Here is a 26747-nt window from a genome sequence, read left to right on the forward strand (position 1 = left end):
CTCCGTGTTCCTTTCCTCCGTGTTCCTTTCCTCCGTGCTCCTTTCCTTCGTGTTCCTTTCCTCCGTGCTCCTTTCCTCCGTGTTCCTTTCCTCCGTGTTCCTTTCCTCCGTGTTCCTTTCCTCCGTGCTCCATTCCTCCGCGCTCCTTTCCTCCGTGCTCCATTCCTCCGTGCTCCTTTCCTCCGTGTTCCTTTCCTCCGTGCTCCATTCCTCCGTGTTCCTTTCCTCCGTGCTCCATTCCTCCGTGTTCCTTTCCTCCGTGCTCCTTTCCTCCGTGCTCCATTCCTCCGTGTTCCTTTCCTCCGTGCTCCTTTCCTCCGCGCTCCTTTCCTCCGCGTTCCTTTCCTCCGCGTTCCTTTCCTCCGTGTTCCTTTCCTCCGCGTTCCTTTCCTCCGCGCTCCTTTCCTCCGCGCTCCTTTCCTCCGTGCTCCTTTCCTCCGTGCTCCTTTCCTCCGCGCTCCTTTCCTCCGCGCTCCTTTCTTCCGCGTTCCTTTCCTCCGTGCTCCTTTCCGCCGTGTTCCTTTCCTCCGTGCTCCTTTCCTCCGCGCTCCATTCCTCCGCGCTCCATTCCTCCGTGTTCCTTTACTCCGTGTTCCTTTCCTCCGTGTTCCTTTCCTCCGTGTTCCTTTCCTCCGTGTTCCTTTCCTCCGTGTTCCATTCCTCCGCGCTCCATTCCTCCGTGTTTCTTTCCGCCGTGTTCCTTTCCTCCGTGCTCCTTTCCTCCGCGCTCCATTCCTCCGCGCTCCATTCCTCCGCGTTCCTTTCCTCCGTGCTCCTTTCCTCCGTGTTCCTTTCCTCCGTGTTCCTTTCCTCCATGCTCCTTTCCTCCGCGCTCCGTTCCTCCGCGCTCCATTCCTCCGTGTTCCATTCCTCCGTGCTCCTTTCCTCCGCGCTCCATTCCTCCGCGCTCCATTCCTCCGTGTTCCTTTCCTCCGTGCTCCTTTCCTCCGTGTTCCTTTCCTCCGTGCTCCTTTCCGCCGTGTTCCTTTCCTCCGTGCTCCTTTCCTCCGCGCTCCATTCCTCCGTGCTCCATTCCTCCGTGTTCCTTTCCTCCGTGTTCCTTTCCTCCGTGTTCCTTTCCTCCGTGCTCCTTTCCTCCGTGTTCCATTCCTCCGCGCTCCATTCCTCCGTGTTCCTTTCCGCCGTGTTCCTTTCCTCCGTGCTCCTTTCCTCCGCGCTCCATTCCTCCGCGCTCCATTCCTCCATGTTCCTTTCCTCCGTGTTCCTTTCCTCCGTGCTCCTTTCCTCCGTGTTCCTTTCCTCCGCGCTCCATTCCTCCGTGTTCCTTTCCGCCGTGTTCCTTTCCTCCGTGTTCCTTTCCTCCGCGCTCCATTCCTCCGTGTTCCTTTCCTCCGTGCTCCTTTCCTCCGTGTTCCTTTCCTCCGTGTTCCTTTCCTCTGTGCTCCTCTCCTTCGTGTTCCATTCCTCCGTGCTCCTTTCCTTCATGATATCATGACCTATTTTTGCATTTAAGATTTTGATTTGTCATCATGTTCAACAGCTAGGTCTCTATCTCTCTCCCTGTACGATACCTGATCTGCCTTCAGTGACTCATATCTGTTCCTGAACAATATGCACAAAACAGCGACACTGGGACACACACACAGACCGTGGTGCAAGTACCGCACTCACACACACACACACACACACACACACACACACGGCACACACACACACACACAGACCGTGGTGCAAGTACCTCATTCACACACACAGAAACAGAGACAGACGCACACAGAGAGAGAGAGTCAGACATACACACACAAACAAATCAAATCAAATCAAATGTATTTATATAGCCCTTCGTACATCAGCTGATATCTCAATGTGCTGTACAGAAACCCAGCCTAAAACCCCAAACTGCAAGCAATGCAGGTGTAGAAGCACGGTGGCTAGGAAAAACTCCCTAGAAAGGCCAAAACCTAGGAAGAAACCTAGAGAGGAACCAGGCTATGAGGGGTGGCCAAGAGGACGAGGATTTGTGTGCGTACACACAAATACGCACACAGAGACAGAGATAGACACATACAAACACACACACACACACAATGGAACTGAGTGTTCAGAAGGAAGAGAGACTCATCGCCCAGAGAGACACTGGAAGAACATACAGTACTGCAAGCCGCTGTGTGTGTGTGTGTGTGTGTGTGTGTGTGTGTGTGTGTGTGTGTGTGTGTGTGTGTGTGTGTGTGTGTGTGTGTGTGTGTGTGTGTGTGTGTGTGTGTGTGTGTGTGTGTGTGTGTGTGTGTGTGTGTGTGTGTGTGTGTGTGTGTGTGTGTGTGTGTGTGTGTGTGTGTGTGTGTGTGTGTGTGTGCGTGCGTGTGTGCGTGCGCGTGTGCGTGCACGTGTGTGTCCTGGGACAAACTCTAAAAGTTCCAACAGAAAAACCTCCAGAGTCCCTACTGTCTCCTCCATAGATACATCTTGATGGACGGTGAGGAAAGCAAACACATATGAGATATGTACCCAGTGCGCTTTCCATAGAGGAACTGTAACACTCTGGGTCCTCTCTGTGTGTGTTGGCACTGAATCAAGAAGAGTTGTCTAGTCCCATAGAGTCGTAATAGGAGTGGATAGTTGATTTATCCTCATTAGCTGAGATATTTTCAGCCTCAACTTTTTAACAGAGCGAGACCCATGAAGTCCCATTCAGACCTAGACTCCTCTCTCCTCCATCTCTCCGTCTCTGCCTCTCTCCATACCTCCTCTACTTCTCTCCTCTCTCTCTCTAACTCTTGAGCGATCCCTGCATCTCTCTCTCTCTCTCTCTCTCTCTCATCCCTCCCCCACTTTCTCTCCTCTCTCTCCCTCGCTCTCTTTCCATCCCACCCCCACTTTCCCTCCTCTCTCTCCCTCTATCTCTCTCCCTCCATCCCTCCCCCACATCCACATCCACTACTCTCTACCTGTCTCTGTCTCTCTCTCTCCCTCTTTCCTTCCCACCCCCACTTTCCCTCTTCTCTCTCCCTCTCTCTCTCTCTCCATCCCTCCCTCACATCCACTCCTCTCTACCTCTAGTGGATTACAGGAAAACGCTAGATTTACAATCATTACCGTTGTAGAAAGTATTTAGGGAGATGACTCTGTTGGACTCATACTCTACCAATAGTGTAATTATGGTAAAATAGTAAGAGTGTTATTTTTGATAGTGTAACTATAGCAGTAAGAGAGCAGTCAATACAGTAAGGCTGGGATTTATTTGGATCCTCACTAGAGCTGCATTATAGCGCGCTTTACGTTTACAGCTCGAATCCTTCATTGTGAAACTGTCTGTTTGGGATGCTACAACAACAACAGTTACTGTAAACAAACACCGTTTTTTTCTGCCTCTGACATAATTGCACGTTGCAATAGAACAGCTATTTTTTATGATTACCATTCTGCTGGAGGATCCTCTCCTCATCAACAAAACCGAGATAATAACAAAGGTGCCAGCTAGAACAGTGGCATTGTTACAAATACGGATTTGATCTTTAGAGGTCATTAATAGTTGAGCCGACATCTGCACCCTGATTGTGATCTCAGCGACCGCGGTAACATTGCATTTAAAACCTGTATTGGCTACAAGCATGATGGGATTTTGGAAACTGGGGAAATAATTGGGAAACAACTGATTGTAAATAGCAACAGGCCACTAAGCCGCTGAGAGAACAGACAGTGTACAAGAAGAATCAGAAATGACAGGGAAGTGAGATGTTTGTTGTGCACCTGGTCTATATAAAGTGATGGAGGGTGGAGGGTTAGATTGTCAGTGATGGAGGGTGGAGGGTTAGATTGTCAGTGGTGGAGGGTTAGATTGTCAGTGGTGGAGGGTTAGATTGTCAGTGGTGGAGGGTTAGATTGTCAGTGGTGGAGGGTTAGATTGTCAGTGGTGGAGGGTGGAGGGTTAGATTGTCAGTGGTGGAGGGTTAGATTGTCAGTGGTGAAGGGTGGAGGGTTAGATTGTGGAGGGTGGAGGGTTAGATTGTCAGTGGTGGAGGGTGGAGGGTTAGATTGTCAGTGGTGGAGGGTTAGATTGTCAGTGGTGTTGGGTTAGATTGTCAGTGGTGGAGGGTGGAGGGTTAGATTGTCAGTGGTGGAGGGTTAGATTGTGGAGGGTGGAGGGTTAGATTGTCAGTGGTGGAGGGTTAGATTGTCAGTGGTGGAGGGTTAGATTGTCAGTGGTGGAGGGATAGATTGTCAGTGGTGTTGGGTTAGATTGTCAGTGGTGGAGGGTGGAGGGTTAGATTGTCAGTGGTGGAGGGTTAGATTGTCAGTGGTGGAGGGTTAGATTGTCAGTGGTGGAGGGTTAGATTGTCAGTGGTGGAGGGTTAGATTGTCAGTGGTGGAGGGTTAGATTGTCAGTGGTGGGGGGTTAGATTGTCAGTGGTGGAGGGTTAGATTGTCAGTGGTGGAGGGTGGAGGGTTAGATTGTGGAGGGTTGATGGTTAGATTGTCAGTGGAGGGGGGTTAGATTGCCAGTGGTGGAGGGTTAGATTGTGAGTGGTGGAGGGTTAGATTGTGGAGGGTTGATGGTTAGATTGTCAGTGGTGGAGGGTTAGATTGTCAGTGGTGGAGGGTGGAGGGTTAGATTGCCAGTGGTGGAGGGTTAGATTGTCAGTGGTGGAGGGTGGAGGGTTAGATTGTGGAGGGTGGAGGGTTAGATTGTCAGTGGTGGAGGGTGGAGGGTTAGATTGTCAGTGGTGAAGGGTGGAGGGTTAGATTGTCAGTGGTGGAGGGTGGAGGGTTAGATTGTCAGTGGTGGAGGGTAGAGGTTGGAAGATGGAGTGTGGAGGGTTAGATTGTCAGTGGTGGAGGGTGGAGGGTTAGATTGTCAGTGGTGGAGGGTGGAGGGTTAGATTGTCAGTGGTGGAGGGTGGAGGGTTAGATTGTCAGTGGTGGAGGGTAGAGGTTGGAAGGTGGAGTGTGGAGGGTTAGATTGTCAGTGGTGGAGGGTGGAGGGTTAGATTGTCAGTGGTGGAGGGTTAGATTGTCAGTGGTGGAGGGTTAGATTGTCAGTGGTGGAGGGTTAGATTGTAGAGCGTGGAGGGTTAGATTGTCAGTGGTGGAGGGTGGAGGGTTAGATTGTCAGTGGTGGAGGGTTAGATTGTGGAGGGTGGAGGGTTAGATTGTCAGTGGTGGAGGGTGGAGGGTTAGATTCTCAGTGATGGAGGGTTAGATTGTCAGTGAGGAGGGTTAGGTTGTCAGTGGTGGAGGGTGGAGGGTTAGATTGTCAGTGGTGGAGGGTTAGATTGTCAGTGGTGGAGGGTGGAGGGTTAGATTCTCAGTGATGGAGGGTTAGATTGTCAGTGAGGAGGGTTAGGTTGTCAGTGGTGGAGGGTGGAGGGTTAGATTGTCAGTGGTGAGGGTTAGATTGTCAGTGGTGGAGGGTGGAGGGTTAGATTGTGGAGGGTGGAGGGTTAGATTGTCAGTGGTGGAGGGTGGAGGGTTAGATTGTCAGTGGTGGAGGGTTAGATTGTCAGTGGTGGAGGGTGGAGGGTTAGATTGTCAGTGGTGGAGGGTTAGATTGTGGAGGGTTAGATTGTCAGTGGTGGAGGGTGGAGGGTTAGATTGTCAGTGGTGGAGGGTGGAGGTTGGAAGGTGGAGGGTGGAGGGTTAGATTATCAGTGGTGGAGGGTGGAGGGTTAGATTGTCAGTGGTGGAGGGTGGAGGGTTAGATTGTCAGTGGTGGAGGGGTAGATTGTCAGTGGTGGAGGGTTAGGTTGTCAATGGTGGAGGGTTAGATTGTCAGTGGTGGAGGGTTAGATTGTCAGTGGTGGGGGGTTAGATTGTGGAGGGTGGAGGGTTAGATTGTCAGTGGTGGAGGGTTAGATTGTCAGTGGTGGAGGGTGGAGGGTTAGATTGTCAGTGGTGGAGGGTTAGATTGTCAGTGGTGGAGGGTTAGATTGTCAGTGGTGGAGGGTTAGATTGTGGAGGGTGGAGGGTTAGATTGTCAGTGGTGGAGGGTTAGATTGTCAGTGGTGGAGGGTGGAGGGTTAGATTGTCAGTGGTGGAGGGTTAGATTGTCAGTGGTGGAGGGTGGAGGGTTAGATTGTCAGTGGTGGAGGGTTAGATTGTGGAGGGTTAGATTGTCAGTGGTGGAGGGTGGAGGGTTAGATTGTCAGTGGTGGAGGGTTAGATTGTGGAGGGTTAGATTGTCAGTGATGGAGGGTGGAGGGTTAGATTGTGGAGGGTGGAGGTTCAGACAAACACACATCAACTCTTGGAGAAAGTCGTCAAGAGGAGCTCCACAGGTCCTGATCTACATGTAGCAATGTAAGGGCCATCGTTTCATCCCCTCTACAAGCGGCAGTCGGTCATTCACTTCAATGAACCATAAATATGTTTATGAGCAGATATTTCATATCATTACACTCCCAGAGGGAAGTTGAAAACCCCTTTATTGGGCTAATCAGACATTGACTCCAGGGGGTGAAACAGAAACTACTGTTAATCTTTTAAAGTGTAATAATCTTAAATAATCATTAAAAAACACTTTTCCTTGTAATGAAATCGTACTTACAGAAACACATTGTAAAACAATGTGCTTTGCATCTGTGCGCCGTCTGTTTTTAATATCTTCACATCGGTGATTTGTTGTACTTTTTTTATCATGTTGAGTTGTGCCTGAAATGTGCTTTATATAGAAAATGAATTATCATGAATAGAAACAGGTTCTCCTTGCAATATTAAAAAGAAGAGCAGCTCTGCTTGGACGATTAGTCCAAATGGGGACTAAAAGAGATCCAAAGTAAATCAAATCAAATCTGCAGGTGCAAAAATGCAAGACATACTTTGTAAGAAGTTCATTCCCAGCCATTTAATATTGTTCCAAAGGTTTACGAATCTTCCACTGAGGTTTATTGTGTTTTATTGAAGGAGGAGCTCTATTCTAGCCATTATTATGAGCCGTCCTCCCCTCAGTAGCCTCCACTGGTAGTAAGATGCCGTAAAGACAGTATGAACTGTGATCATGATAATGTGAAGACAGACAGCAGCTAACTCCTAGCAGAACATACTATGAGTAGTTGACGTGGAGTCACAAATAGGCTACTGTTTATACTCAACACACTACTGTTTATACCCAACACACTACTGTTCATACCCAGTACACTACTGTTTATACCCAACACACTACTGTTTATACCCAACTCACTACTGTTTATACCCAACACACTACTGTTTATACCCAACACACTACTGTTTATACCCAACTCACTACTGTTTATACCCAACACACTACTGTTTATACCCAGTACACTACTGTTTATACCCAACACACTACTGTTTATACCCACCACACTACTGTTTACACCCAACTCACTACTGTTTATACCCAGTACATTACTGTTTATACCCAACACACTACTGTTTATACCCAGTACATTACTGTTTATACCCAGTACATTACTGTTTATACCCAACACACTACTGTTTACACCCAACACACTACTGTTTATACCCAGTACATTACTGTTTATACCCAACACACTACTGTTTATACCCAGTACATTACTGTTTATACCCAGTACATTACTGTTTATACCCAACACACTACTGTTTACACCCAACACACTACTGTTTATACCCAGGACACTACTGTTTACACCCAACACACTACTGTTTATACCCAGTACATTACTGTTTATACCCAACACACTACTGTTTATACCCAGTACATTACTGTTTATACCCAACACACTACTGTTTATACCCAGTACATTACTGTTTATACCCAACACACTACTGTTTATACCCAGTACATTACTGTTTACACCCAACACACTACTGTTTATACCCAGTACATTACTGTTTATACCCAACTCACTACTGTTTATACCCAGTACACTACTGTTTATACCCACCACACTACTGTTTACACCCAACTCACTACTGTTTATACCCAGTACACTACTGTTTATACCCAACACACTACTGTTTACACCCAACACACTACTGTTTATACCCAGTACACTACTGTTTATACCCAACACACTACTGTTTATACCCAACACACTACTGTTTATACCCAACACACTACTGTTTATACCCAGTACACTACTGTTTATACCCAGCACACTACTGTTTATACCCAACACACTACTGTTTATACCCAGTACACTACTGTTTATACCCAACTCACTACTGTTTATACCCAACACACTACTGTTTATACCCAGGACACTACTGTTTATACCCAACACACTACTGTTTATACCCAACACACTACTGTTGATACCCAGCACACTACTGTTTATACCCAGCACACTACTGTTTATACCCAACACACTACTGTTTACACCCAACACACTACTGTTTATACCTAGCAATACATTGCTTAATTCTAAGTAGTGTGCTAGGGTATAAACAGTAGTGTGTTGCACAGTAGTGTGCACACACACACACACACACACACACACACACACACACACACACACACACACACACACACACACACACACACACACACACTTACCACGTACACGTAGTAGAATTGCATGTCCTGACTCACAGGCTGTTACATCTGCATCACTGAAGAACATCCTCCATCAGAGACTAAAACAGAAAAATACGGTCTCTTCTTGTCTCCTCTCCTCTCTTCTCTTCTCTTCTCCTCAGGGCTCAGAGAGAGGAATAAAGTATCTCTATTTTACTATATCCTCTCCTCCTCTTTTCTCTTCTCCTATCCTCAGGTCTCAGAGAAAGGAGTAAAGTATCTCTCTTTTACTATATCCTCTCCTCTCTTCTCTTCTCCTCAGGTCTCAGAGAAAGCAGTAAAGTATCTCTCTTTTACTATATCCTCTCCTCTCTTCTCTTCTCCTCAGGTCTCAGAGAAAGGAGTAAAGTATCTCTCTTTTACTATATCCTCTCCTCTCTTCTCTTCTCCTCAGGTCTCAGAGAAAGCAGTAAAGTATCTCTCTTTTACTATATCCTCTTCTCCTTTCCTTTCTTCTCAGGTCTCAGACAGTAAGAGTTTATTCTCTCTCCTTCTCATCTGTAAAAACAGCAACTATTGGTCAGTAGAGTTGTCCTTCAGTGAACGAACAGCTTCAGCCCTGCATGTTGAGGTTGTGTTTCCACTGTCTGATGATAGACCTCAGTGCTTCCTGCTGTTGCGGCCACCGCATGTGTATTGTGAGAGAGAAAGAGTGTGTGTTATGTGACAGATAACGCGCGGTGTACTCTGTGTGTTAAGAAACAGGAAGCGTGGAGAGAGAGAGAGAGAGAAAGAGAGAGAGAGAGAGAGAGAGAGAGAGAGAGAGAGAGAGAGAGAGAGAGAGAGAGAGAGAGAGAGAGAGAGAGAGAGAGAGAGAGAGAGAGAGAGAGAGAGAGAGAGAGAGAGAGAGAGAGAGAGACAGTTAGGCAACAACAAATTCAATCCCTTTTAGACAACTTCCTGGACAAAACGTTTCCCTATAATAATGAAGGTGTAAACTTTGCAGTACAGTATATCTAAACAGTACAGTATATTTGACGTCTCAGCTTCCCTATCAAATCTAAAAATGTCAAACAGAAAACTGAAGAAAATTAACAACAATGACAAATGGTTTGATGAAGAACAAAAATCCTAAGAAAGACATTGAGAGACCAATCCTACCAAAAACATAGAGACCCAGAAAACCTGAGCCTACTCTTTCAACTATGGTGAATCACTAAAACAATATAAAAATACACTACGGAAAAAGAAGGAACAGCAGGTCAGAAATCAGCTCAACGTAATTGAAGAATCCATAGACTCTAACCTTTTCTGGGAAAATGTGAAAACTCTAAACAAACAACAACACGAAGAGTTATCTTTCCAAAACAGAGAAACCATTTATCCAATATTTTTGGCACCATAACAAAGAACAAACAGCAACAAGATATACATGATCAAATACAGATCTTAGAATAAACTATTAAAGACTAGCAGAACCCATTGGATTCTCCAATTACATTGAATGAACTACAGGACAAAATACAAACCCTCCAACCCAAAAAGGCCTGTGGTGTTGATGGCATCCAAAATAAAATTATAAAACATACAGACAACAAATTCCAATTGGCTATACTTAAACTCTTTAATATCATCCTCAGCTCTGGCATCTTCGCCAATATTTGTAACCAAGGACGGATCACCCCAATCCACAAAAGTGGAGACAAATTCGACCCCAATAACTACCGTGGGATATGCGTCAACAGCAACCTTGGGAAAAGCCTCTGCATTATCATTAACACCAAACAGCAGCACCTAGATTTTCTGCACAGATTCTGTCAGAACTGGACCCTGACAGTAAATCTCAGTAAGACAAAAATAATGGTGTTCCAAAAAATGTCCAGTCACAAATATAAATTCCATCTAGACGCTGTTGCCCTAGAGCACACAAAAAACTATACATACCTCGGCCTAAACATCATCGCCACAGGTAACTTCCACAAAGCTGTGAATGAGCTGAAAGACAAGGCAAGAAGGGCCTTCTATGCCATAAAAAGGAACATAAATTTAGACATATCAATTAGTACCTGGTTAAAAATACTTAAATCAGTTATAGAACCCATTGCCATTTATGGTTGTGAGGAACCAAGAATTCACAAAATGGGACAAACACCAAATTGAGAGTCTGCATGCAGAATTTTGCAAAAATATCCTCTGTGTACAACGTAAAACACCAAATAGCCAATACCCGCTAATTATCAAAATCCAGGAAAGAGCCATTAAATTCTACAAACCTTAACAAAGCCATAACAAAGCAATCACCTACAGAGAGATGAACCTGGAGAAGAGTTCCCTAAGCAAGCTGGTCCTGGGGCTCTGTTAACAAACACAAACAGACCACACAGAGCCCCAGGACAGCAACACAATTAGACCTAACCAAATCATGAGAAAACAAAAAGATAATTATTGACACATTGGGAAGAATTAACCAAAAAAATGAGCAAACTAGAATGCTATTTGGCCCTAAACAGAGAGTACACAGTGGCAGAATAGCTGACCACTGTGACTGACACAAACTCAAGGAAAGGTTTGACTATGTACAGATTCATTGAGCATAGCCTTGCTATTGAGAAAGGCTGCCGTAATGTCATGCCCTGACCTTAGTTCCTTTTTTATGTCTCTATTTTGGTTTGGTCAGGGGGTGAGTTGGAGTGAGCATTCTATGTTTTTGTTCTATATTTTCAATTTCTATGTGTTTGGCCGGGTGTGGTTCTCAATCAGAGGCAGCTGTCTATCGTTGTCTCTGATTGAGAACCATACTTAGGTAGCCTTTTCCCACCTGTGTGTTGTGGGTAGTTGTTTTCTGTTTTTGTGTTTCTGCACCTGACAGAACTGTTTCACTTTTGTTCTCCTGTTTGTTGTTTTTGTTCGATTTGGTTTTTTGGATTAAATCAACTATAAACGCTGATTAAATCAACTTTAAATCACTTTAAACGCTGCACCTTGGTCTGCCATCGTTGAGTTACGATGGCAATCATTTTCATCCTCCTGAACCCTGATAACTAGTGACAAACAAACTATATCTACACACTATAAAAACAAACACTATATATACACACACTATATATACACACACTATATATACACAAACTATATATACACACCCTACATATACACACACTATACATACACACACTATACATACACACTATATATATACACACACTATACATACACACATTATATATACACACACTATATATACACACACTATATATACACACACTGACAGACACTATACATACACACATTATATATACACACACACTATATATACACACACACTATATATACACACACTATATATTTATAGAAAACACACACTATATATACACACACTGACAGACACTATATATACACACTATACATACACACATTATATATACACACACACTATATATACACACACACTATATATACACACACTATATATACACAAACTATATATACACACCCTACATAGACACACACTATATATACACAAACTATATATACACACACTATATATACACACACTATATATACACACTATATATACACACACTATATATACACAAACTATATATACACACCCTACATATACACACACTATACATACACACACTATACATACACACTATATATATACACACACTATATATACACACATTATATATACACACACTATATATATATACACATACTATATTTATACACACTATATATACAGACACTATATATTAACACACTATATATACACACTATATATACACACACTATATATTAACACACTATATATACAGACACTATATACAGACACTATATATACACACTATATATACACACTATATATACACACACTATATATATATACACATACTATATTTATACACATACTCTATTTATACACACACTATATATACAGACACTATATATTAACACACTATATATACACACTATATATACACACACTATATACACACTATATATACACACTATATATACACACACTATATACACACTATATATACAGACACTATATACACACTATATATACACACACTATATACACACTATATATACAGACACTATATACACACACACTATATATATATACACATACTCTATTTATACACACACTATATATACAGACACTATATATACACACTATATATACACACTATATACACACACTATATATACACACTATATATACACACTATATATACAGACACTATATAGACACACTATATATACAGACACTATATACACACTATATATACACACTATATATACAGACTATATAGACACACTATATATACAGACTATATAGACACACTATATATACAGACTATATATACACACTATATATAGAGACTATATATACACACTATATAGACACACTATATATAGAGACTATATATACACACTATATAGACACACTATATATACAGACACTATATACACACTTTATATATACACACTATATATACAGACTATATATACAGACTATATAGACACACTATATATACAGACTATATAGACACACTATATATACAGACTATATAGACACACTATATATACAGACTATATAGACACACTATATATACAGACTATATAGACACACTATATATACAGACTATATAGACACACTATATATACAGACTATATATACACACTATATATAGAGACTATATAGACACACTATATATACACACTATATAGACACACTATATATACACACTATATAGACACACTATATATACACACTATATAGACACACTATATATACAGACACTATATACACACACTATATAGACACACTATATAGACACACTATATACACACACTATATATACACACTATATAGACACACTATATATACAGACACTATATACACACACTATATAGACACACTATATAGACACACTATATACACACACTATATAGACACACTATATAGACACACTATATACACACACTATATATACACATACTGGCTCACCAATCTCTAGACATTATGATCCTGCTGTCACTGGATTAGGAAGAACTAGATTGACCAAAATTACTTCAGATCATACAGGTAAAAAATTGCAATCGCAGAATTACACAGAATAGTCAGGATAACTATATTGCATGACTGAATGGGTTTATTGGATTATTGGGATTTTACATATCAAATAGCAATAGTATTTCCAGCATGAGGTGTTTATAATCGGTATGAGTAACATATATATTTTTGTTTTGGACTGAGAACAATCATATGGGACCATTAGTGATGTTCAATAGTGATTTTAAACATCCCAACTGCTGCCAATTCCATGGGAATCCAATTCTAGAATAGAACCTTTGGAACAGCTGTCAAAATTCCACCAACGCCACCAAAGGCCACAGGACTGCATCAATAAAACCGTAGTACCTTTCATCTCCAATGTGGTGCCCACTTCACGACTGTCATGGTGTGCTTGGAACATGTTAGTTTGTTGGTGATGTGGACGCCAAGGAACTTGAGGGTACTGATACCTGATGTAATCGGCGCATGTGACTAAAAAAATGTTATTTGAATAGAGTGATCTGTCCACTAGGTGGTGACACACTCTAGTAGTTTCCAACAGGCGAGGGACTTAGATCAGCACTCAATTTCCTATGTAGTGCACTACTTTTTACTTTTAAGCTGGTCAAAGGTAGTGCACTATGTAGGGAACGGGGTGCCATTTGGGACGAAGGCACTATGTTATATAAGTTTGTTTTGGTATGAATAATGAGCTGTTATGTCTCTGTGAACTCAGCTCGTTAAAGAAATACCCTTCCTCTAGCTACAGATGTTAATCTGAGGGAAATACAGACAGACTACCACCACTATTCAGATAGACTACCACCACTATTCAGATAGACTACCACCACTATGCAGATAGACTACCACCACTATTCAGACAGACTACTACCACTATGCAGATAGACTACCACCACTATGCAGATAGACTACCACCACTATGCAGATAGACTACCACCACTATGCAGATAGACTACCACCACTATGCAGATAGACTACCACCACTATGCAGATAGACTACCACCACTATTCAGACAGACTACCACCACTATGCAGATAGACTACCACCACTATGCAGATAGACTACCACCACTATGCAGATAGACTACCACCACTATGCAGATAGACTACCACCACTATGCAGATAGACTACCACCACTATGCAGATAGACTACCACCACTATGCAGACAGACTACCACCACTATTCAGATAGACTACCACCACTATGCAGATAGACTACCACCACTATGCAGATAGACTACCACCACTATGCAGATAGACTACCACCACTATGCAGATAGACTACCCCCACTATTCAGATAGACTACCACCACTATTCAGATAGACTACCACCACTATGCAGATAGAATACCACCACTATTCAGATAGACTACCACCAGTATGCAGATAGACTAACACCACTATTCATACAGACTACCACCACTATTCAGATAGACTACCACCACTATTCAGATAGACTACCACCACTATGCAGATAGACTACCACCACTATGCAGATAGACTACCACCACTATGCAGATAGACTACCACCACTATTCAGATAGACTACCACCACTATTCAGATAGACTACCACCAGTATGCAGATAGACTAACACCACTATTCATACAGACTACCACCACTATTCAGATAGACTACCACCACTATTCAGATAGACTACCACCACTATGCAGATAGACTACCACCACTATGCAGATAGACTACCACCACTATGCAGATAGACTACCACCACTATGCAGATAGACTACCACCACTATGCAGATAGACTACCACCACTATTCAGATAGACTACCACCACTATGCAGATAGAATACCACCACTATTCAGATAGACTACCACCACTATGCAGATAGACTACCACCACTATGCAGATAGACTACCACCACTATGCAGATAGACTACCACCACTATGCAGATAGACTACCACCACTATGCAGATAGACTACCACCACTATGCAGATAGACTACCACCACTATGCAGATAGACTCCCACCACTACACAGATAGACTACACAGTCTGAAATACAGACAGACTCCCACCACTACACATATAGACTACACAGTCTGAAATACAGACATACTAACACATCAGTCTATGTCATGGAAAGAGCAGGTGTCCTTAATGTCTTGCACACTCAGTGTATTATAATATATTAATGTTGCTCAGTGTCGGTGAGTGAAAAAGGCACATCGTTGGTGAAATTGAAAAAGATTCCTGGGATTTGGATGACTTCTCATTTGTCTTATAGAAACATAGGATCATAGAGCTTTTCCCCCTCCCCCCCAGCAATGTTCTTTAATTCAGGAAGCTCAGATACGATAATAACTGGTCGGAAGAAACTCAATCAACATCCATTGAAAAAAAGCAGTGATAAGCAAGAAAAATAATTTATTTGAATGATATAATAATTTTCATGACATTGGCAAGACATATACAGCTGCATGTGTTTCAACCAACAGCTACATAAAACACACTGCTGGATCGGAAAATGAAAGTGGATAATCTTCCTAATCATAATATATGCAGTTATTTATTTAAATTATGTCCTTCCAATGAGAAATAACAAAAATATAATAATTTCAAGAACTCTCTCTTTCTTTCTCTTTTGAGTCGTGTAACCTACGACCTCTTATTTCGTGGGGGTAAGGGGGTCTTTTTTGTACGTTTTTTTAACTTCAAACTTTATTACTGTCCCGGGCCCATTTCCACAAAGCGTCTCAGAGCAAGAGTACTGGTCTAGGATCAGTTTTCACTTTTAAATCATAATGAATAAGATTACATGGATACAGGGAGGACCTGATCCTAGATCCGCACTCCTGCTTTGAGATGCTTTGTGGTTATGAGTCCTGGTCCTATACAGCCACAGATCTGGGAGCAGTTTTACTGCTGTACAACTAGTTCTCTGTTATACTCATTATACACTGAACAAAAATATAAACCCAACATGTAAAGTGTTGGTCACATGTTTCATGAGCTGAAATACTAGATCCCAGACATTTTCCATATGCAAAAAAAGGTTAGTTCTCTCAGATTTTGTGCACAAATTTGTTTACATCCATGTTAGTGAGCATTCTCCTTTGCCAAGATAATCCATTCACCTGACAGGTGTGGCGTATCAAGAAGCTGATTAAACAGCGTGATCATTACACAGGTGCACCTTGTGCTCGGGACAATAAAAGGCAGTTTTGTCACACAACACAATGCCACAGATGTCTCAGGTTTTGAGGGAGAATGCAATTGGCCCAGGACCTCAACATCCGGCTTCTTCACCTGTGGGATTGTCTGAGATCAGTCACCCATCACCCATCACCCGGACAGCTGATGAAACTGAGGAGTATTTCTTTCTGTAATAAAGCCCTTTTGTGGGAGAAAAAAACACATTCTTATTGTCTGGGCCTGGTTCCCCAGTGGCTGGGTCTGGCACCTCTGCCCAGTCAAGTGAAATCCATAGATTAGGGCTTAATGAATTTATGTCAATTGACTGATTTCCTTATATAAACTGTAACTCAGTAAAATCTTTGAAATTGTTGCGTTTATATTTTTGTTCAGTATACTTAGGGCCAGGAGTTTTCCCTGACCGCGTGACCTGACTGGGACAAACTCCAGGCCCCTACTAGTAATAGTTGTAGGCTATTTGCTTTATGACAGCATTTAACTAGGGCCCAGAGTTTTTCTTGCATGTTCAGGTGATGTGGTGAGGAACACTACAGTGATAGATATATGTCAAAATGTTGTAAATTAATTAAATATTTTGACAGAAATGTATCTCCATAAAAAACTCCTGGCCCTAATCATGCTATCAGCTCTATATGTAATATGAATACAGGCAGTCTGATGGTATTTACATGGTATTTACAGATTAACACTTCAACATACTGTTGCTTTAGAGAGTGTGACCAAATCTCAGATGACAGTGTCTCACTATTCCAGTGCACTACTTTTGACCAGAGCCAACTTACCCTTTGAAGAACCCTTTTTGGTTCCTGGTAGAACCCTTTTTGGTTCCTGGTAGAATCCGTTTTGGTTCCTGGTAGAACCTTTTTGGTTCCTGGCAGAACCCTTTTTAGTTCCAGGTAAAACTCTTTTGGGCTCCATGGTGAAACCTCTGTGAAAAGGGTTCTACATGGAACTCAAAGGGGTTCTACCTGAAACCAAAAGGGTTCTTCAAAGGGTTCTCCTATTGGAACAACCGAGGATCCTTTTTTGCACATTATTTTCTAACAGTGTATGTAGAAGTAGTGCACTAGATAGGGAGTAGGGTGTCATTTGAGATCAAGTCTTAAGAATTATATTTCTGTTTGTTTAGCGTCATGATGACCAGATGGTTGGAAACAGTTTGTTATGTAGCAGTTTGATGTCGACGCAGAAACAAGATATAAAACACAAACTGGCAAGTGGGCATATTTCTCTCTCTCTCTCTCGCTCTCGCTCTCTCTCTCTCTCTCTCTCTCTCTCTCTCTCTCTCTCTCTCTATCTCTCTCTCTATCTCTCTCTCTCTCTCTCTCTCTCTCTCTCTCTCTCTCTCTCTCTCTCTCTCTCTCTCAGATATTTGTATTGTTCTGTGGGGAGTTTGTGGAAGGCTTTAAGTGTTCTCCATATGAGTCACAAAATAAAGTAGGAGATGAAAGAAAGAGGGGAGGAGAGAAGAAAAAGAGGGGGGAAGCTTGTATTAACCCAACTGTGAACCCCTCTTTCAGAGGAGTCAAATATCCACCAGTCAAATGTCATCCTCCTCCTCTCCCTCCATCCATTCTTCCTCGTCCAAGCCTTTCTCTTCTCCTCCCATACTCTGTAATACTCTACCAACTGCACATTCCTACACATGTTTGATTGGAGAGTGGAGCCCACTTTAATATATCACCGTTTGCGCCAACAGCTAACAGTGTGTGTGTGTGTGTGTGTGTGTGTGTGTGTGTGTGTGTGTGTGTGTGTGTGTGTGTGTGTGTGTGTGTGTGTGTGTGTGTGTGTGTGTGTGTGTGTGTGCATGTGCGTGTGCGTGTGCGTGTGTGTGTGTGTGTGTCTAGGGCTAGAATCTGTAACCGGATTGAGCGTTACAGTTTATAGTAAGTACTAAGCCATCACGGTCTTGGGTTAAGTCATCTATTTCTCTTCTCCAACTCTCTTTCTCTTTCTCTCTTTCTTTCTCTCTCCCTCTTCTTTCTCTCTCTCTCTTTCTTTCTCTCTCCCTCTATCGTGGTACTTGTTTTTCATGAACAATATAGAGGTACAGCAGAGACTAACAATAGTAGGAATAGTGATGACCATTATTGTAATAACCATAGTATATGACCACAGTATACAGTATTACCGTAATAACCGTAATTAGCACAGTATATGACAGTAGTAACCATAGTATACAGTATTACCGTAATAACTGTAATTAGCAAAGTAGATGATAGTAGTAACCACAGTATACAGTATTACCGTAATAACCACAGTTTATGACACTTGTAACCATAGTATACAGTATTACCGTAATAAGCACAGTATATGACAATAGTAACCATAGTATACAGTATTACCGTAATAACCACAGTACTTCAGAAAGAGTAAAAACTCTGCATACCTCTAAGGGAGTGTAATACCAAGGTAGCTGAAAACCATAGAATTAGAATGAGCAGAAGGTGCATAGAACCTCGGACAATGGCAATTTGACATTATGGCCTCATTGACTTGAATAGGGAATCCCATTCTAGTCATTCTATTTCTGTGCTGAAAACACAGAGGCTCCAGAATACAAGGCAAACCAACACTGAGTTTCTTCGTAGTTGTTTTGAATATAGTTCCATTCACTAAATATTTTAAACAAGTGTCACTTGACTATGGATTAATAACGTTATAATTTACTTTTCTCATTTTTCTTCTTCTTCTTACGTCTTTATAAGTTGTTGTTTGGTTTTTCCTGAAGGAACGACGTAAGAAAAAGAGCGCCCAGATAGTCGGTCATCCGGAGTCGTTCTGTCTCGGTGTTGTTGCTGGAGGGACAGAGCAGAGTTTGAACAGGGGGTTCTCCCTGTCTTCGTCCATGTTGCTGGAGGGACAGAGCAGAGTTTGAACAGGGGGTTCTCCCTGTCTTCGTCCATGTTGCTGGAGGGACAGAGCAGAGTTTGAACAGGGGGTTCCCCCTGTCTTTGTCCATGTTGCTGGAGGGACAGAGCAGAGTTTGAACAGGGGGTTCTCCCTGTCTTCGTCCATGTTGCTGGAGGGACAGAGCAGAGTTTGAACAGGGGGTTCTCCCTGTCTTTGTCCATGTTGCTGGAGGGACAGAGCAGAGTTTGAACAGGGGGTTCTCCCTGTCTTTGTCCATGTTGCTGGAGGGACAGAGCAGAGTTTGAACAGGGGGTTCTCCCTGTCTTCGTCCATGTTGCTGGAGGGACAGAGCAGAGTTTGAACAGGGGGTTCTCCCTGTCTTTGTCCATGTTGCTGGAGGGACAGAGCAGAGTTTGAACAGGGGGTTCTCCCTGTCTTTGTCCATGTTGCTGGAGAGACAGAGTAAGGTTTGAACAGGGTTCTCCCTGTCTTTGTCCATGTTGCTGGAGGGACACAGCAGAGTTTGAACAGGGGGTTCTCCCTGTCTTTGTCCATGTTGCTGGAGGGACAGAGTAAGGTTTGAACAGGGTTCTCCCTGTCTTTGTCCATGTTGCTGGAGGGACAGAGCAGAGTTTGAACAGGGGGTTCTCCCTGTCTTTGTCCATGTTGCTGGGGGGACAGAGCAGAGTTTGAACAGGGGGTTCTCCCTGTCTTTGTCCATGTTGCTGGAGGGACAGAGCAGAGTTTGAACAGGGGGTTCTCCCTGTCTTTGTCCATGTTGCTGGGGGGACAGAGCAGAGTTTGAACAGGGGGTTCTCCCTGTCTTCGTCCATGTTGCTGGAGGGACAGAGCAGAGTTTGAACAGGGGGTTCTCCCTGTCTTTGTCCATGTTGCTGGAGGGACAGAGCAGAGTTTGAACAGGGGGTTCTCCCTGTCTTCGTCCATGTTGCTGGAAGGACAGAGCAGAGTTTGAACAGGGGGTTCTCCCTGTCTTTGTCCATGTTGCTGGAGGGACAGAGTAAGGTTTGAACAGAGGGGTTCTCCCTGTCTTCGTCCATGTTGCTGGAGGGACAGAGTAAGGTTTGAACAGGGTTCTCCCTGTCTTCGTCCATAAGGGGCGCTCTAGCTCAATAGCACCAGGCTTTGTGTTTTCTCCTTCGGATTGAGAGCCACAGAGGCACAGCCCTACTCTCCGTGCCGGGAGCAGTTAGGAAAAGGTTCTGGAATCATGTGGTGAAAGGAGTCTTAGAACATTAGAACACAGCAACAGAACGCAGAACCAACGGATCCACTGTCCATTCTATACAGGGTACCAGGAGTGTGAGAAAGAAGGATGGGTTAGCATCAGTATTCAATTCACAGTCTTAGTGGATCCAGAGTCCACTATCCTCTCCTGTACGTACACATTCAGACATTCACACACACACTACCCATCATCCTATTGTACTTGTAACATGGATGGTTGGTCTGGATATATGGATGGATGCACAACGCAGAGAAGGGATGAAAGCAAATACTCCTTTGTAAAAGTGGGAGGAAAAGGGGGAGGAATTTGAGCGTAGCGCTCTTGGACGTAATGCCAACACGGCATCCTTCACTTCCTTCCTAGCAATCATTGACATTCAGGCTGTGTGGTCTGTAAACCTGAAGCTCAGACGGTAGAGAGGGGCTGCACTATGGGCAGAGAGAGACAGAGCATGACTTCTAGCTAGGGAGGAGAAGAATAGAAGGAAGATAAAGGAGAGGAAAAGGCTGCAGCATCACCGCTGCACTAAATGGACAGTGTGAGAGAGAAAGCATGTGGCGAGGGCACAAAGAACTGGGGGATGCATCCTTATCCTTTTAACTGTCCTATATGTCAGATGGAGGGATAGCTGTATTCTTGTTCTGTCTCTGTGACTTTTGAGATAGTTGTTCGAACAGTGGGTTTTCATCTCAGTTCTAGAATCCTCTCAGTTCTAGAATCCCCTCTCAGGTCCAGAATCCCCTCAGTTCTAGAATCCTCTCAGTTCTAGAATCCCCTCTCAGGTCCAGAATCCCCTCAGTTCTAGAATCCCCTCTCAGGTCCAGAATCCCCTCTCAGGTCCAGAATCCCCTCTCAGGTCCAGAATCCCCTCTCAGGTCCAGAATAACCTCTCAGGTCCAGAATAACCTCGCAGGTCCAGAATGTCTCCAAAGAGTACAGCCACGTTCAGACCACTTCGTCCTCTCCTTAGGACAGCTGAATGGACCCCTTCGTCCTCTCCTTAGGACAGATGAATGGACCCCTTCGTCCTCTCCTTAGGACAGATGAATGGACCACTTCGTCCTCTCCTTAGGACAGATGAATGGACCCCTTCGTCCTCTCCTTAGGACAGATGAATGGACCACTTCGTCCTCTCCTTAGGACAGATGAGTGGACCCCTTCGTCCTCTCCTTAGGACAGATGAATGGACCACTTCGTCCTCTCCTTAGGACAGATGAATGGACCACTTCGTCCTCTCCTTAGGACAGATGAATGGACCCCTTCGTCCTCTCTCCTTAGGACGCAACGCACACGCAAACACACATGCAAGGTTTGGGTGTGTGTACTGCTGGGTGTGTGTACTGCTGTTCACTGTTAGTCCTACAGTAATTACATTGTACTACTGTACTACTGCTGTTAGTAGTACTAGTATACATAGTCTCTTCAAACAGTTCAAGCTGATCTATTTCAGGTTATACGGTAGGTATGCATATCGTTGTACAAGTTAAATATGTATGGCTTTCTATCTCGCAATAAATGTTTTTAACATAAACCAAACATAGAACACGGATGACACAGGCGTTGATGTGCCGTCGTTGTTGTGAACTAGCTCTGTGTGGTGTCGTTGTTGTGAACTAGCTCTGTATGGTGTCGTTGTTGTGAACTAGCTCTGTATGGTGTCGTTGTTGTGAACTAGCTCTGTATGGTGTCGTTGTTGTGAACTAACTCTGTATACCGTTGTTGTTGTGAACTAGCTCTGTTTGCCGTTGTTGTTGTGAACTAGCTCTGTTTGCCGTTGTTGTTGTGAACTAGCTCTGTTTGCCGTTGTTGTTGTGAACTAGCTCTGTTTGCCGTTGTTGTTGTGAACTAGCTCTGTTTGCCGTTGTTGTTGTGAACTAGCTCTGTTTGCCGTCGTTGTTGTGAACTAGCTCTGTATGGTGTCGTTGTTGTGAACTAGCTCTGTATGGTGTCGTTGTTGTGAACTAGCTCTGTATGGTGTCGTTGTTGTGAACTAGCTCTGTATGGTGTCGTTGTTGTGAACTAGCTCTGTATGGTGTCGTTGTTGTGAACTAGCTCTGTTTGCCGTTGTTGTTGTGAACTAGCTCTGTGTGCTGTCGTTGTTGTGAACTAGCTCTGTTTGCTGTCGTTGTTGTGAACTAGCTCTGTTTGGTGTCGTTGTTGTGAACTAGCTCTGTTTGCCGTCGTCCAAGTGCTTTGATTCAAACGTAAAGGGGTAGGGCTTTTTACCAGGTCAATCTTCCTGTAGAATGTTTTGGACTTTACGTAATTACCATAGTATATGACCATTCTCGTTTTTAATATAACACACACTCACACCATGTATTCCAAAGACTAAAGTTCAATGTGGTATATTTTACCAGCATTGGCCTGTAATCTGGCTGTTTTGGATGGCCCGTTGATAGTAGACATTAGTGGTGTTTCCATGGATGAATCAGATTAATTTCCACATCATTGACAGTCATATGTTCAGGCTCCCAGAGTGTTATCTACTCTATCCTTCTTTCCCTAGTATAGTATTCACACAATGAGCCTGGATGCACAGTACCATTCACACAGCAAAGTAAAAATATGAGAACGAGATTGATGAGTCGAAGCATCGACTCAGAATTCCTCCAACTCAGCAAATGAAACCCTTCATAACAGGACGGACTGCGTTGAGACCTTAGCAAATGAAACACCTTCATAACAGGATGGACCGTGTTTGGAAACAAAACTCCTTTGATGACCGCTGTGACCATCGTGTCCAACCGTTGGGCGGTTAATGTTCGGTCCATCAGTGGTTGAGTGGTCTGGTTGGATATTCATTCTTCCATCAATAGTCCATTTACATGGTCGATCAATGGTTGACAAGTGGTTATATATTCAACCTCTACTTTGCCAGCCAGCTATTGGTGTTGGTGAGGTTACAGTAAGAATGAATATCAGGGTCGGTCCGGGACTCATTGGTCCTGGGGCGGTCTGGTCCCGTTATTACCGGTGGTCGTATCCCCTCCTCCGTCAGACGACGTGGAGAATTCTGTGATGCGTCGCGCGAGGGGGTTTGTGCTCCTCAGGAGTTCCATGGCAGAGAGGCGTGTCCCTCCCCTGCTGGACTTACTGCCCTTCTTCTGTAACAGGGCCATGAAGTTGTCGTTCCGCGAGCTGGACCGCAGGGTGGAGCCCAGGGTCAAGGTTTGGAGGTCCCCCCCACTGGTGCTGTGCTTCACTGGGGAGACCAGACTCTGGCGGCTGCCGAATGAGTCTCCTGGTTCTTTACGACCCAGGACCTTTCTCTTCGACCTGGAGGGAGGAGAGAAATAGAATGTCATTTAGACTTTTCAGAGTAAAAAACATTGTAAGGTAAAACATGTATAGTTGTTAATATGCTTAGAATGACTTATACATACTGGAAAACCCACAGTAGATATTAGTGTTATTTGTTTCTTGGAAGGTTAAATACAATTTTTAACCGTTATTCAAATAAATGTCTGTTTGTTGGTGTACCTGTGTATTTTGGTGAAGAGGTCCTCCATGTTGTGTGTGTTGGGTGTGTTTGTTGGCGTACCTGTGTATTTTGGTGAAGAGGTCCTCCATGTTGTGTGTGTTGGGTGTGTTTGTTGGCGTACCTGTGTATTTTGGTGAAGAGGTCCTCCATGTTGTGTGTGTTGGGTGTGTGTCCACCGACATCATCATCCGTTTCCTCTGTGATGTGGAGTTCCGTTTTACCACTAAAGTCCAAACTACTCTGCTCAAAGTTCTCCTCCACTGCATCATCACCTGGAGACAATAGGATTGGTCAGTTCCTCTCTACGACAAGAAACATTTCTATCAGTGAATACCAGTCAATAACTTAAGAAAACAATGAACAATGAATAAAAACAGTATTGGTAGTTATGTTTTTTAAATTGCTATGGCAACCACTTACACATCAACTAACAACTGAAGAGAATCAGAAACAGTCGTTTTGAACTGTAACACGTTTGCTTATTCTGTCAGGATCTGAATTCCAGCTAAATAAATTGTCATTAATTAGTTCCCTGTCACAACATTATACACATACCTGTCCCTATCTCTACAGTGGCCATCCTCCCTTCCAGGTCTGTAAGAGAACAATCCTGCAATGAAGACTGTAATGAAGACTCCATTGAGCTCTCCTCATCTGTTCCCAGGTGGTTTTCCTGGTTTTCCTCTTTACCGGGAAACTCCTCAGGTGGGAACGCTCCAATAGGAGAGCGGAGAGCGGCTGGGCCGTCCATCTGTGTTCCCTGTCTGTCGGTGGTACCGTTGGAATGCGCCGTGGTGGAGTTGGAGGGGAAAAGGAGACTGCTGGGCTTCTTGGGAACTGGTGGAGGAACCTTGAGGAGAGATTCAGAATTAGTGGATTGTCTACATGATAACTAAAGGACAACTTGGTTTGTAGCAGGAAGTAGTCAAAGTATTTGGTTTGTAGCAGGAAGTAGTCAAAGTATTTATTTTGTAGCAGAGTACATACAGGTAATATATGTAGATTATATGGAATGGGAGTACCATCCTCCTCAGTGATTTTCATAAAAATGTAAATGGTCAAACATTTAAAAAGTTATAATTTTTAGATTAAACTATACTAAATAAATTCAGCAAAAAAAGAAACTGAGACCCTGTCTTTGAATGATAATTCGTAAAAATCCAAATAACTTCACAGATCTTCATTGTAAAGGGTTTAAACACTGTTTCCCATGCTTGTTCAATGAACCATAAACAATTAATGAACATGCACCTGTGGAACGGTCGTTAAGACACTACCAGCTTACAGATGGTAGGCAATTAAGGTCACAGTTATGAAAACTTAGGACACTAAAGAGGCCTTTCCACTGACTTTTAAAAACACCAAAAGAAAGATGCCCTGCTCATCTGCGTGAATTTTTTATTTTTTTTATTTCACCTTTATTTAACCAGGTAGGCTAGTTGAGAACAAGTTCTCGTTTGCAACTGCGACCTGGCCAAGATAAAGCATAGCGGTGGGAACAGACAACAACACAGAGTTACACATGGAGTAAACAATAAACAAGTCAATAACATAGTAGGGGAAAAAAAGACAAAAAAAGAGAATCTATATACAATGTGTGCAAAAGGCATGAGGAGGTAGGCAATAAATAGGCCATAGGAGCGAATAATTACAATTTAGCAGATTAACACTGGGGTGATAAATCATCAGATGATCATGTGCAAATAGAGATACTGGTGTGCAAAAGAGCAGAAAAGTAAATAAATGAAAACAGTATGAGGATGAGGTAGGTAAATTGGGTGGGCTATATACCGATGGACTATGTACAGCTGCAGCGATCGGTTAGCTGCTCAGATAGCAGATGTTTAAAGTTGTTGAGGGAGGTAAAAGTCTCCAACTTCAGAGATTTTTGCAATTCGTTCCAGTCACAGGCAGCAGAGAACTGGAAGGAAAGGCGGCCAAATGAGGTTTTGGCTTTAGGGATGATCAGTGAGATACACCTGCTGGAGCGCGTGCTACGGGTGGGTGTTGCCATCGTGACCAGTGAACTGAGATAAGGCGGCGCTTTACCTAGCATAGCCTTGTAGATGACCTGGAGCCAGTGGGTCTGACGACGAACATGCAGCGAGGGCCAGCCGACTAGAGCATACAGGTCGCAGTGGTGGGTGGTATAAGGTGCTTTAGTAACAAAACGGATGGCACTGTGATAAACTGCATCCAGTTTGCTGAGTAGAGTATTGGAAGCTATTTTGTAGATGACATCGCCGAAGTCGAGGATCGGTAGGATAGTCAGTTTTACTAGGGTATGTTTGGCGGCGTGAGTGAAAGAGGCTTTGTTGCGAAATAGAAAGCCGACTCTCGATTTGATTTTGGATTGGAGAAGTTTGATATGAGTCTGGAAGGAAAGTTTGCAGTCTAGCCAGACACCTAGGTACTTATAGATGTCCACATATTCTAGGTCGGAACCATCCAGGGTGGTGATGCTAGTCAGGCGTGCGG

At 43.3% G+C, this 26747-nt stretch overlaps 2 protein-coding genes across 5 annotated transcripts in view; both read right to left on the minus strand.

Annotated features, from left to right (window-relative positions):
- The window catches only part of LOC129835509 (rho GTPase-activating protein 6-like), a 129810-nt gene extending 120499 nt beyond the window's left edge, over positions 1–9311 (minus strand). The window contains exon 1 of the mRNA XM_055901165.1: positions 8456–9311. Coding sequence (XP_055757140.1) covers positions 8456–8479 — 24 coding nt within the window. The 5' untranslated portion in view covers positions 8480–9311. The remainder of the gene's footprint in view (positions 1–8455) is intronic.
- A 6569-nt stretch (positions 9312–15880) lies between these two features.
- LOC129835513 (NHS-like protein 2) overlaps positions 15881–26747 on the minus strand; it is a 154814-nt gene continuing 143947 nt past the window's right edge. For all 4 annotated transcript variants that reach the window (XM_055901171.1, XM_055901173.1, XM_055901172.1 and 1 more), the window contains 3 exons: positions 24825–25119; positions 24391–24541; positions 15881–24064 (listed from right to left, as the gene is read on the minus strand). In XM_055901171.1, coding sequence (XP_055757146.1) covers positions 23725–24064; positions 24391–24541; positions 24825–25119 — 786 coding nt within the window. In that variant the 3' untranslated portion in view covers positions 15881–23724. The remainder of the gene's footprint in view (positions 24065–24390; positions 24542–24824; positions 25120–26747) is intronic.

The sequence above is a fragment of the Salvelinus fontinalis genome, chromosome 36 (genome assembly GCF_029448725.1).
Source record: "Salvelinus fontinalis isolate EN_2023a chromosome 36, ASM2944872v1, whole genome shotgun sequence".
Classification (NCBI taxonomy): domain Eukaryota; kingdom Metazoa; phylum Chordata; class Actinopteri; order Salmoniformes; family Salmonidae; genus Salvelinus; species Salvelinus fontinalis.